We start from the raw sequence: 14540 nt of genomic DNA on the forward strand, positions 1-14540 counted from the left end.
TTCAGTGTTTAGTCCAGAAAGTGCGGCTAGCAGTCCAGCGACACCTAAATCACTTGGTCCTCCTTTTGGAGCCAAATGCCTGAAAAGCACACCACCAACTCCCTCCTCGACAAATTCCTCCTCGATCCGGATAGGGGGGAGTCCTGCAGTCCATCTCACCTGCATGAATGACTCCATAGATTCCTCCGGAGGATCCTGCAGCACTACGCCTACTACTACTACTACTGCCGCTGCTGCTGCTGCTCCTGGAAGTCAGAGGGGAAGTCAGTCATCATCCCAGAGGGGAAGTCGTAAGACCGCTACGTCTTTCACTAAGCAATTGACCGTCCAACAGTCATTTTCCATGAGGATGAAATACGACAGCAGTCATCCTATGGCAAAGCGGATAACTGCGGCCTTGACAGCTATGTTGGTGTTAGACGTACGTCCGGTGTCCGCCATCAATGGAGTGGGATTTAAACGGTTGATGCAGGTATTGTGTCCCCGGTACCAAATCCCGTCTAGATTCCACTTCACTAGGCAGGCGATACCCGCGATGTACAGGGAGGTCAGAAAAAGTGTCCTCAGTGCCCTGAAAAATGCGGCTGTACCCACTGTACACTTAACTACAGACATGTGGACAAGTGGATCAGGGCAAACTAAGGACTATATGACTGTGACAGCCCACTGGGTAGATGCATCGCCTTCCGCAGCAGCAGCATCTCCTGCATGTCAGCTCCTTCTTAGGCAGGCTACGCTGTGTATCACCGGTTTCAAGAAGAGGCACAACGCCGACAACCTCTTAGAGAAACTGAGGGAAATCATCTCCCTGTGGCTTACCCCCCTTAGACTCTCCTGGGGATTTGTGGTGTCGGACAACGCCAGTAACATTGTGCGGGCATTAAACATGGGCAATTTCCAGCACGTGCCATGTTTTGCCCACACAATAAATTTGGTGGTGCAGCATTTCATAAAAAATGAGTGTGCAGGAGATGCTTGCGGTGGCACGCAAAATTTGCGGACACTTTCGGCATTCTGCCACAGCCTGCCGAAGGCTGGAGCGGGAGCAAAAACTCCGCAACCTGCCCTGCCATCAGCTGAAACAAGAGGTGGTGACGCGCTGGAACTCCACCCTCTATATGCTGCAGAGGATGGAGGAGCAGCAAAAGGCCATTCAAGCCTACACAGCCACCTACGACATAGGCAGAGGAGCGGGGCTGCACCTGACTCAAGCGCAGTGGAGGCTGATTTCCGTGTTGTGCAAGGTTCTACAGCCGTTTGAAGTAGCCACACGTGAAGTCAGTTCCGACACTGCCTGCATTAGTCAGGTGATTCCCCTGATCAGGCTGTTACAAAAGCAGCTGGAGAAAGTGAAGGAGGAGCTAAAGCGGAGCGATTCCGCAAAGCATGTCGCTATTGTGGATGAAGCCCTCCATACGCTTTGCCAGGATACGAGGGTGGTCAGTCTGTTAAAGTCAGAGGAATACATTTTGGCCACAGTGCTCGATCCTCGGTTTAAAGCGTATGTTGTGTCTCTGTTTCCGGCGGACACAAGTCTACAAAGGTGCAAAGACCTGCTGGTCAGGAGATTGTCATCTGAAGGGGACCGTGACATGGCCCCAGCTCCTCCTTCATTTTCTCCCCCACCTGTGCCTGTGAGGAAACAGCTGCGATTTCCCACACAACCCGCTGGCGGGGATGCAGGGCAGGCAGGAGGGAGTTTGGACATCTGGTCTGGACTCAAGGACCTGCCAACGATTGCTGACATGTCTACTGTCGGTGCATTGGATGCTGTCAACATTGAAAAAATGGTGGATGATTACTTTGGTGACAGCATCCAAGCAGACATGTCAGACAGTCCTTACCTGTACTGGCAGGAAAAAAAGGCAGTTTGGAAACCCCTGTACAAACTGGCTCTATTTTACCTGAGTTGTCCCCCCTCCAGTGTGTACTCCGAAAGAGTATTCAGTGCAGCGGGGAACCTGGTCAGTGAGCGGCGAAGGAGGTTGCTCCCGAAAAATGTTGAGAAAATGATGTTTATAAAAATGAATTATCACTTATTCAATGAAGAGCAGGAATTGCCTCCAGAGATTATAACGGGACCTGTGATTGTGGAGTCCAGTGGGGACGAATTGATAATCTCTGAGAATGAGGAAGTACACACTGAAGGGGGCGAGGAATCAGAGGAGGAGGAGGAGGAGGATGATGATGATGATGATGATGAGTGACGATGACATCTTGTTACTGTAGAGCCAGTTTATACAGGGAGATATTATGAATTGTTTTATTTTTTTGTGGGGGCCCAAACAAACCAATCATTTCAGCCACAGTTTTGTAGGCCCTGTCGCTGAAATGTTTGGTTTGTTAAAGTGTGCATGTCCTATTTTCGCAACATAAGGGTGGGTGGGAGGGCCCAAGGACAATTCCATCTTGCATCACCATTCATTATTCCTACTGCTGAGAGTCATTCATATGTGGGACTTGTCTTTTCAATGCATACAACTGTTTGCATTCCACTTGATTGCTGCACCTTCATGGGTGAGAATGTGATCTCCCTGACCTGGGGGACTCAGGGCTGGGGCAGGAAGGCTCAATTACACTTCTTTTTTTGGGCGGCTAACCTTTTTTTACCTGTCTGGTCTGGTGCCCACTGCTGAGAGTCATTTTTAATGAGGGTATTGTCTTTCAAATGCATATAGCTGTTTGCATTCCACCTCATTGCTGCACCTTCATGGGTGAGAATGTGATCTCCTTGACCTGGAGGAGTCAGGACTGTTGCCGGAAGGCTCAATTACACTTATTTTTGGCCGGCTACACTTTTTTTTACCTGTCTGGTCTGGTGCCCACTGCTGACAGTCATTTTTAATGAGGGTATTGTCTTTCAAATGCATATAGCTGTTTGCATTCCACCTCATTGCTGCACCTTCATGGGTGAGAATGTGATCTCCTTGACCTGGAGGAGTCAGGACTGTTGCCGGAAGGCTCAATTACACTTATTTTTGGCCGGCTACACTTTTTTTTACCTGTCTGGTCTGGTGCCCACTGCTGACAGTCATTTTTAATGAGGGTATTGTCTTTCAAATGCATATAGCTGTTTGCATTCCACCTCATTGCTGCACCTTCATGGGTGAGAATGTGATCTCCCTGACCTGGGGGACTCAGGGCTGGGGCAGGAAGGCTCAATTACACTTCTTTTTTTGGGCGGCTAACCTTTTTTTACCTGTCTGGTCTGGTGCCCACTGCTGAGAGTCATTTTTAATGCACATCAGGGTCAGGATCAGGCACATCATAATTAATAATCAATCAATCATAATCAATCAATCATAATCAATCAATCTATCATAATCAATCAATCATAATCAGAATCAAGCCTGGGCGGCTGCAATTAAAGTTCTTTGTGGGCGGCTAAAGTTTTTTTTAGTTTTCCAGTTACTGCAGTTTTATACATAGCTTGGTTTTTGTAAGTTGAAGACTTGTCAGTGCAATTTTCTTTTACAATATCCTTTATCTTTGCATGGACTTTGTGTATTTGGTTAGCATTCTGAGGTGTACACTGACTGCCTTCACCTTGAGCATGATCAGTTTCTGAAGCGGCAAAAATCCTTTTGTTTTGAAGATAGTCACTTTCTTTGCCGTTAGTTGTACAGGCTGACCTACTAACAGACACAGTTGCTTCGGAACAAGTTGTTGGAAATTTTTTAGGAGATAAAGCTGTACAAACCTTCTGGCCCCCCTTTTCAATTTTTAATTGATTTGCAAACATTTTGTAGTATTTGTCATATGTGCATAGCCTTTTAGAGAGAACTGCTTTTTCCTCATCAGATAACCTTTGTAATGATTTGACCTTCGCATCTCTCTCCTTTTTATTTAATGACAAGAACGATGAATACTTCTTTAATTTCTTCATCAACTGTTCTTTATTCATGAAATGGTCCGATAAAGCCTTTCCTCAAAACTTAAGTAAAGTTATGTTTCCTTGATAATACTTTCACAGCTCACAAAATTCTCATCACTGGCTTCCTTTTCTTTGCCACTTGATACCTTGTTTTCACAATAAAGATTGATTTATTTTTGATGACCAGTTGGGTACAATTAGTTACACATCTTTTTGGGCGGCTAAACTTTTTTGGGGGAGGCTGCATTTAAACTTCTTTGGGGGCGGCTGCAATTAAACTTCTTTGGGGCACAGGGGCACAGGGGGTATCCTGTAGTGGGCTGCCACACATTTTTTTAAATATGGATCTTTCAGCACAGAGACAAACTGCACATCAGGGTCAGGATCAGCCAGGTTGTTAAACGGGGTTTCGACCACTGTTGGAGCACTCCTCTTAAAGTAATCTTTTCACGAGCGTCCATCACTTTGATAGGCTTGTCTCCTGCCATGATCTGTTGCTTATTCGAATTCAGCATTTCACGGGCGTCCTGCACTTTACCCCTTATGCGGAAGCGAGCATCTTTGGCCACCAACTTTTCACGGGCATCTTTTATCCCTAGTTTTTGGCGTGCATCAGTCACACCAATTTTCTGACGAGCATCAAATGTTCTCTGAAAACTGGTGGCAAGTGGACGATTGTTCACAGATGGTTGGAGTCTGGATCTCACGTTTCCTATACCTCCCCTGTTACTGACCCTGCGGTACATCCCGGTGCCCACGGACATTCCCCGTTTCCTGATCAGTTCATCCAGCGACACGTCGGCAATATTCCTCCAACCACACAGCTGCTATATCTAATTTGATAAAAATAAAAATAATACTTGTGCTGTGTGGGACTGTAAAAAAGAATTCCATGCTGCTTGTGCACTGACGTCTGCCACTGAGTGCCACGGCCGAACAGTACCTAATAAGAAAATTAATTATTATAAATTCTGCTGGTGCACAATACTAGTATTGCTGACGTATCTACCTGTCTTGTGCCTAGTACTACTGTCTTATCTACCTGTCTGGTGCCTAGTACTGCCATATCTACCGTCTGGTCTGGGGCTCACTGCCTAATACTGCCGTATCTACCTGTCTGATCTGGGGCTCACTGCCTAATACTGCTGTACCTGTCTGGTCAGGGGCTCACTGCCTAATTTTTTTTGGAGCCTTGAGACTTTTAGGGATGCTGTACTAGCCGACACCTTTAGGTGGACTCTGGTCTGTCTTGTATCAAGCACAGTGGTCTCATGTGCATGAGATTGTTCTCTGTCCTCTTTTAAAATTGTGTCACCATCTTTATGGGTGAGAATGTGATCTCCCTGACTTGGGGGAGTCAGGGCTGGGGCAGGAAGGGTACAGGCTGAGTGGGGGTAGGGCACCCTTGTACTCTGCTGCTTTTGCCGGCTCCGGCCGGTAGCGTCTCCCTGGTGTCTCCCTGGTGTCCCTGGTGTCTCCTCCGGCACAGTTTCATTTCACCTCTGACCTCTCCTTTTGCGCTCCTGTGCCAGTGCCCCTGTAACTGTGTGGTGCAAAATAGTACCTGAATCTGGAGCTGATTACGGCGGCAGCTTCTGGATTCCTCACGGCTTCCCTCTTGCCTCCCTCATGATGCTGGCTGCTGGCTCTCTCTGTGTGCGCTGCTGTCCATCACCGCCGGGTCTCCTGCACGGAAACGCTGCCCGGCTCTCTCCTCTCTAGCGGGTCTCACTTCTGCACGCTTCCAGGCTGCGCACTCTGCTGCTCTCCTCTCTGTGGATCTTTAGGGTGCCCAGCCTGTCTTCTCTCTCTAAGCACGTGTCATCCTCTCTCACGCTGCTGCAAACCCTCCTCCGGCACAGTTTCATTTCACCTCTGACCTCTCCTTTTGCGCTCCTGTGCCAGTGCCCCTGTAACTGTGTGGTGCAAAATAGTACCTGAATCTGGAGCTGATTACGGCGGCAGCTTCTGGATTCCTCACGGCTTCCCTCTTGCCTCCCTCATGATGCTGGCTGCTGGCTCTCTCTGTGTGCGCTGCTGTCCATCACCGCCGGGTCTCCTGCACGGAAACGCTGCCCGGCTCTCTCCTCTCTAGCGGGTCTCACTTCTGCACGCTTCCAGGCTGCGCACTCTGCTGCTCTCCTCTCTGTGGATCTTTAGGGTGCCCAGCCTGTCTTCTCTCTCTAAGCACGTGTCATCCTCTCTCACGCTGCTGCAAACCCTCCTCCGGCACAGTTTCATTTCACCTCTGACCTCTCCTTTTGCGCTCCTGTGCCAGTGCCCCTGTAACTGTGTGGTGCAAAATAGTACCTGAATCTGGAGCTGATTACGGCGGCAGCTTCTGGATTCCTCACGGCTTCCCTCTTGCCTCCCTCATGATGCTGGCTGCTGGCTCTCTCTGTGTGCGCTGCTGTCCATCACCGCCGGGTCTCCTGCACGGAAACGCTGCCCGGCTCTCTCCTCTCTAGCGGGTCTCACTTCTGCACGCTTCCAGGCTGCGCACTCTGCTGCTCTCCTCTCTGTGGATCTTTAGGGTGCCCAGCCTGTCTTCTCTCTCTAAGCACGTGTCATCCTCTCTCACGCTGCTGCAAACCCTCCTCCGGCACAGTTTCATTTCACCTCTGACCTCTCCTTTTGCGCTCCTGTGCCAGTGCCCCTGTAACGGTGTGGTGCAAAATAGTACCTGAATCTGGAGCTGATTACGGCGGCAGCTTCTGGATTCCTCACGGCTTCCCTCTTGCCTCCCTCATGATGCTGGCTGCTGGCTCTCTCTGTGTGCGCTGCTGTCCATCACCGCCGGGTCTCCTGCACGGAAACGCTGCCCGGCTCTCTCCTCTCTAGCGGGTCTCACTTCTGCACGCTTCCAGGCTGCGCACTCTGCTGCTCTCCTCTCTGTGGATCTTTAGGGTGCCCAGCCTGTCTTCTCTCTCTAAGCACGTGTCATCCTCTCTCACGCTGCTGCAAACCCTCCTCCGGCACAGTTTCATTTCACCTCTGACCTCTCCTTTTGCGCTCCTGTGCCAGTGCCCCTGTAACAGTGTGATGCAAAATAGTACCTGAATCTGGAGCTGATTACGGCGGCAGCTTCTGGATTCCTCACGGCTTCTTCCGGAGAACCTGTGGCAGGGAATGGCACAACCCAAGGAGAACCCACAAAAGACAAGGCTACTACGGCTAGCAGCAACAAATATTTATTTAAAGGAGATATGTAAATGGGTTGCTGCAATACACTCACGTACTTATGCAAAACAGTCACTTTATATCATTCAGTAATTAAAGCTATAACTAATCAATGACCAGATTAAAGAGAGAACGATTACGCAATAAATTACATCACAACAATAACAATATGACAGAATAATATTACGTCACAACATGTCCGCCAAGTGGCGCTATGCACCCTATATACACTGCGCGGTAGTCCCTGGTGCAAAACAACACAGTTCCTGAATTTGAATAACGGTCCCGCGAAGGAAATCCTCACAAGGTGATTAGGCCATAACTTAGTGTGCACACTACTTTTATGTATAACAAAAGTGATCAAAAATCCTCTCTAAGAGGGGCAGGCAGATTCCCATCCCTTAGGGCAATCTCCTGTATCAGAGGCAAACAGGCAGTCCTGTTAGTGGGGGTATCCAACACCCCAGTACCTGAACAATCAGCTGCAGTTGCCAGCTCCTGCTGGTCACGACTCCTGGCTGGCCACTGCCTGTCTTGGGTGCTGTGTGGTCCTCTGGGTGACTCCCAGATGGGCGGCAATGTCCCTCTCTGCCTAGTTCCGTGCTGTAGGTCTCTGCAGTCACTCCTACTGGGCTCTATCTCCCTTCACATGCTGCTCACCCCTTCTTCTGGTCAGCAGTGCTGGCTGTCATTAACTGCTGGGTCCTTGCTCCCAGTGCCTGGTCTCAGATGTGTGCTTCTCTCTGCACAGCATCTCTGTCTGCATGCTTCCTGGCTCAGGATACAAGCTCTTCACCCCTCTGCACACTTTCTCTCTCTCTCACACACTGCTGCTGGGATCACCTCTGACCTCCCAGCTTCCTGTCTCATGTGCAGGGGAGCTGGGACACTAGGACACTAGCTGAGTCTGTTAACCCCTCACAGACCTGCAGCTTCCACAAGCAAAGGAGGTTTTCCTCTGAGCAGCATTGGCTGCAATTAAAATCTCTTTGGGGGCACAAGAGTACACCAGGGGTGGACTGCCACACTCCCTGGGCAGCCAATCAGGGGGGTGTCAGGCTCCCTGCACGTGGACTGAGCTGGGGCTGTTTAACCCCTCACATCCCTGCAGTTTTCCTCTGAGCAGCATTGGCTGCAATTAAACTTCTTTGGGGGCACTCCAGGGGCACAGGGGGTATCCTGTAGTGGGCTGCCACACAAGCCCATTCACATTTTTTGAAATATGGCTATCCACAGGTTGTTCAGTCTGCCATTTGAGATTGGGATCTTTCAGCACAGAGACAAACTGCACATCAGGGTCAGGATCAACCAGGTTGTTAAACGGGGTTTCGACCATGAATCAATCACATCAAAAAATTAATTAATAATCAATCAATCATAATCACAATCAAGCCAGATAGGGGTCTTGTTAAATATTAAACTGACCAAAACAGATACACACACAACTAATACTGCCTCATCTACCTGTCTGGTCTAGTGCCCACTGCCTAGTACTACCGTATCTACCGTCTGGTGCCTAGTACTTCCTAGTACTGCCTTATCTACCGGTCTTGTGCCTAGTACTGCAGTATCTACCGTGTGGTGTCTAGTACTGCTTCATCTACCTGTCTGGTCTGGTGCCTACTGCTGAGAGTCATTCGTATGAGGGACTTGTCTTTTAAATGCATACAACTGATTAAATTCCACTAATGAGAGTAATTGATTGCTGCACCAATCGCCCACTGCTCCTCGGCTGCACTGTGTAAACAGTGCACAATCAAGCCAGATAGGGGTCTTGGTGCTTGTTTTGAGGTTGTAGCAGGGGAGTGCAGCTACGAGTCGTAACACCTTGAGAGAAGATCAGTACTTCTCTTACGGCAAAGGACATCCTCCTCGACAGAGCGCACAGCTTCACAAGGGACGCATGTGAAGCAGTGAGCAAAGGGAACACCCGCCTAGCGAGCCAGATCACCTGAATCCACCCTAGCGATCAATAGAGTTACAGAAGTCGCAGCCAGATAGAACTCTTCCAGCTGCCACCTAGTCATTGATTAGCCCCCTCCACTCCACCCATTAGGCAATGATTGACGAGACGAATGGTAATAATAAATAATAAATGAATCACCAAATTAAAAATCAGATGAAATTAATTATAAAAATAATCATAATCATAATCAAGACAGATAGGGGTCTTATGAAATATTAAACTGACCAAAACAGATACACACTCTGCACCATCGAGCAGGTGATCACTGACATGCCAGGTGCAACGGTCTTTAGCACCCTGAATGCCAAGTGTGGGTTTTGGCAGATCCCTCTGGACAGAGCCTCTTCCATGCTTACTGCCTTCATGACCCCTATTGGGTGCTACGTCTTCCTACGCATGCCCTATGGCATCACCACGGGCAGCGAAGTTTTCCAGCGCTGCATGGAGCAACAGTTCGCTGGCTCTCCCTTTGACATCATCGCTGTCTGCATCCTCCTTATCTGCACAGCCGGGTCCATCAGTTACTGCCACTGCTGCAACCAATGCTAGTGATGGTTACGCATGCCCTATGGCATCACCACGGGCAGCGAAGTTTTCCAGCGCTGCATGGAGCAACAGTTCGCTGGCTCTCCCTTTGACATCATCGCTGTCAGCTTCCTCCTTATCTGCACAGCCGGGTCCGTTAGTTACTGCCACTGCTGCAACCAATGCTAGTGATGGTTTACATTACATTACATCTTCCATCTGCCACCTTAAAATTGATTAGCCCACTCCCCTACACCCATTAGGCAATGATTTAAGAGACGACTGGTAATAATAAATGAATAATAATCACAAAATTAAACAATCAGATTACATTATCACACAATCAAGCCAGATAGGGGTCTTGTTGGATGTTAAAGTGATCGAAACAGTTACACACTTGCAGACAAACTCTGTGCTGTACAAAATGCCCACCGCTCCTTGGCTGCACATGGTAAACAGTGCATGATCAAGCCAGATAGGTATCTTTTATGGGCCTATTTTTTTAAACTGCCATCATGTCTGCCGCTGCAGTGCCACTCTTACATGAGCCACGTGTTTGTGCCGCACACTTGTGTGGCTTAGCATAGTTATCCAGCTACCTCAGTGCAAACTTTGGCAATAAAAACAATATTGTGAGGTGTGAGGTGTTCAGAATACACTGGAAATGAGTGTAAATGAATGTTATTGAGGTCAATATAGTGTAGGAGCAAAAAAAACACAAAATTCTGCAATTTTTGCTGTTTTTAGGCTTTTTTAACAAAAAAATCAGAACCCAAAACCCAAATAAATCCAAACACAAAACACTTAGGAGGTGTTTTGCCAAAACCCATTAGAACCCAAAACCTCAAGGTAATCAGAACCCAAAACCCAAAACCCGAAAAGTGGCCGGTGCACATCTCTAGTGTTTACCTGCTTGCCAGGCAGCAAATATACGCAGCTTAGCAAGCAGGTCTGAATCCGTCCGTATGGGCAGGATGCACTATTACAAAACCTAATTTTTGGTATGCAGGAAAACCTGCACACCGGGTTTCTGCTGCAGGGGGGCTGGGGGGTATCTCCAGAAAAAGCAATATGGGCTTCTAACCACATCCACTGTAACCCCGCATGGACCCCCGCCGCACCGCATGGACCCCCGCCACCCCCGCCTCACCTTTATCCAGGCAGCCTCCTTCTGTGCTGCCTGGACCAGTGACCTCATCCTCCCTAGCCCTGTACTTCCACTTCTGGGTGCAGGGAGGAGAGCACTGCAGCACTGGGCAGGAGGAGGGGGGAGAGCCACCTGGGACTCGCACCCCCCCCCCCCCCCCCCCCCCGGGTGCTTCGCAAAATGCAGCTCTTATCGCAAGAGTCCTTTGCTATACTAATCGCCTATGTTAGTACATATGCAATTAGTATCTATGCGGTCTAAGAAGAAAAAAGTGATCTTGTGTATCCCTGCGCACCCCTTGCTGCCTAGGTTAAACTTCCCGGTGTCTTCCCGTAAGGCACCAAGAGCTAATTTGTAGAGAAATGGGTGGAAGTGAACCTTTGGCGCAATGGCTGTTTTTAGGAATTTTCCTTCTATCCAAAAATTAACCAAAAAATATGGAATAAAGGTTTATTTCATGGACATAGTATAACAACAAGAGAAAACAATTCTGAAAATGGTATTAAGTACTCTCACCCATCTGGGGGGGTGGAGCCAGGACGGTGTAAAACAGAGTGTTCCAATAGTGGGGTACACCCTGTAGGCTCCACGAACTTAATATTGGGTCCACGTGGGATAAAAACACATCAAGAAAAAACACATCAGGAAAAAACACATCAAAAAGGATTACTGGAATGACGGGAATCCTTCTCACCCAGATGGAGAGGTGGAGCCTGGGATGGTAAGTAACAGGGTGTCCAAGGAAAAGCTCACCCTGTTGGCTCCACAAGCTGACAGCTGGGCAGAGGTCCTCTATGGTAGTCTGCAATCCTCCTAGGGCCAACGCGTTTCGAGTCTTAGGAGACTCTTTTTCAAGGCCTTGAAAAAGAGTCTCCTAAGACTCGAAACGCGTTGGCCCTAGGAGGATTGCAGACTACCATAGAGGACCTCTGCCCAGCTGTCAGCTTGTGGAGCCAACAGGGTGAGCTTTTCCTTGGACACCCTGTTACTTACCATCCCAGGCTCCACCTCTCCATCTGGGTGAGAAGGATTCCCGTCATTCCAGTAATCCTTTTTGATGTGTTTTTTCCTGATGTGTTTTTTCTTGATGTGTTTTTATCCCACGTGGACCCAATATTAAGTTCGTGGAGCCTACAGGGTGTGCCCCACTATTGGAACACTCTGTTTTACACCGTCCTGGCTCCACCCCCCCAGATGGGTGAGAGTACTTAATACCATTTTCAGAATTGTTTTCTCTTGTTGTTATACTATGTCCATGAAATAAACCTTTATTCCATATTTTTTGGTTAATTTTTGGATAGAAGGAAAATTCCTAAAAACAGCCATTGCGCCAAAGGTTCACTTCCACCCATTTCTCTACAAAGTATCTATGCGGTAGCTGGTGGATGGGGGCAGTAAGGGGTGGCTGATGTTAGTGCACCCTGCCCTAAATCTGATAAGGATTAAGTTAATACTTTCCATTCACATTTAAATAGTGGATTAGGAAGAGCTGTGATAGATCCATAGACAACCAATATTTTTAGGAATACATCTTAAGGGGATGCGGTCATTTGGTCTACTGCATTATGGTAGAAAGTCATTAGGTCGAATCCATTAGGTCGACATGCTAAAAGGTCGACATGACTCTAGGTCGACATAGGAAAAGGTCGACATGATTCTAGTTCGAAAGGTCATTAGTTCGACAGGTCATTAGTTCGACAAGGTCATTAGTTCGACATTGTCTATATCGACATTCACAAGGTCGACATGGAGTTTTTCACTGTTTTTTGAGCCAACATGTGCCGACAGGCGGTATTTCATGCCCTACCATCCACTAGGGCGTGGTGGGAGAATAAAATAGTGTGCCGAGCGTAGCGAGGCACCGTGCCCGACGCATAGCGAGCGCAGCGAGCAATGCGAGGGGATGCAGTGCACTTTAAACTGTGTCCATGTCGACTGTGTTGACATTCAGGTAAAAAAACAGTGAAAAACCCCATGTCGACCTTGTGAATGTCGACATAGACAATGTCGAACTAATGACCTTGTCGAACTAATGACCTGTCGAACTAATGACCTTTCGACCTAGAATCATGTCGACCTTTTCCCATGTCGACCTAGAATCATGTCGACCTTTTAGCATGTCGACCTAATGGATTCGACCTAATGACTTTCTACCATAATGCAATAGACCAAATGATCCCAACCCCTAGCAGGAGGTTTGAGAATTTAAGAAATATCTATGGATTAAATACTCTTTATGAATCATGTTGTTTTATCATTTGATATCTCCACCCACCTTTGTTCTTCATTAATGTCTCTGTAAGACACCGGGCCTCCTCCTGGATCCTCTCCTCGATGCTCCTCTTCCCCATTCCAAAATTCCTCATAGTCATAAGAGAGAAGCGACGCATTATCTTCCACCTTTCCCCATTGCTCATGATGACACCTAGAAATTCAAGCATTGTGTTCTGTTAATTACAGTGATGATAGTGAAAGTATTTGCCAACATTAACATTATCATAACGATCATGTAATTCCTTTAGATGTATATGAAAGGGAGCACTGTGTATTTATATGTCTCTTTGTATAATAAAGATAAAATAAAGTCATTTGTCAATGGTGAAAAGCATCAGCAATACCAACCTTTGCCAAAACCTCAGGAGAGGATGTGGGTACATTACAAAGTGACCTAATTAATCTGGAAAGGTGGAAAATGTGGTTGAACATTGATAAATGTAAAGTAATTCTTTATGGGAACAAAAATGAGCAAGCATCTTATACAGACGGAGTCCTCCTCATTTATGTGAGTAATATGATTACTCTGTTAATCCCCTACAGTATTGTTCTATGTATTGTATTGCTGAGAACAATAGGATAGCCATGGCTAGCCATGGTGAGCCACGACCTAAGGAACAAAGTTGAGAGGGGCTCCAACTGTACATTGGACTTAACGGAGTTATTATTGGGAATTCTGCTGTGGAGAAGGGCTTAGGGGTCATCACAGATGAAAAATTGGGCAATAGTGCACACTGCTCAAGTGCGGCAGAAAAAGCAATCAAGACACTGTCATGCATTAAAAGGGATATGGATTGAAGGGATGCCAATGTGGTAGTGCCTCTTTGCAAGGCATTGGTTAGACCACACTTGGAATATTGTGTTCAGTTCTGGGCACCGCACCTTAAAAAGGACATAAATGAATTGGAACAGGTACAGAGAAGGGTGACTAAGCAAGTAAAAGGTCTTGAATCACTAGAATACAAAGATGGGTTAACCAAGCTGAATATGTTTTCACTGGAAAAACGATGGTTGAGAGGTGATATGATTAGTATGTTCAAATACAGGATTGGGAATCAGATGGAACTGGGAGATGATTGGTCACTAACAGGCCTATACTTAGGAAACGCGGGCATGTACTGAGGCTCGAGGAAAATAAATTCCGTACTGGATTAAGAAGAGGATTCTTCACCATTAGAGCAGTAACATTCTGGAACTCAGCGCGTAACTATAGCACCGCAGCCCCCGCCACCGTGTGGGGGGGGGGGAGGGGGGCGCTGTGCATGTGGGGGCGGCTGCGGTGCTATAGTTATACCCCCCCAATCCCGGGCAGACTTACCTATCTCGCTGGTCCCGGCAGCTCCGTTCTTCTGCTGAGGACCACCACAAAATGGCCGCCCCCATATAGCATACAGTTCTCCCTAACGGCGGATGGGCGCCCAAAACTTAGCTACGCCACTGCTGGAACTCATTGCCGGTGGGGGTGATTACAGCAACTACTGTTAATGAATTTAAATCAAAACTGGATGCATTTTTGCACTCTTAGGAAATCATATAGATATGACTTACTCAAGTCAGTAGTTACACGTCAAATA

At 47.6% G+C, this 14540-nt stretch overlaps 1 protein-coding gene across 1 annotated transcript in view; it reads right to left on the reverse strand.

Moving 5' to 3' along the window:
* LOC146036047 (cytochrome P450 2C23-like) overlaps positions 1–14540 on the reverse strand; it is a 51116-nt gene that overhangs the window by 34641 nt on the left and 1935 nt on the right. The window contains exon 3 of the mRNA XM_083159817.1: positions 12968–13117. Within this exon, the coding sequence (XP_083015943.1) occupies positions 12968–13117 (150 nt within the window). The remainder of the gene's footprint in view (positions 1–12967; positions 13118–14540) is intronic.

This window comes from Crinia signifera, chromosome 9, assembly GCF_055691185.1.
Source record: "Crinia signifera chromosome 9, ASM5569118v1, whole genome shotgun sequence".
Lineage (NCBI taxonomy): Eukaryota > Metazoa > Chordata > Amphibia > Anura > Myobatrachidae > Crinia > Crinia signifera.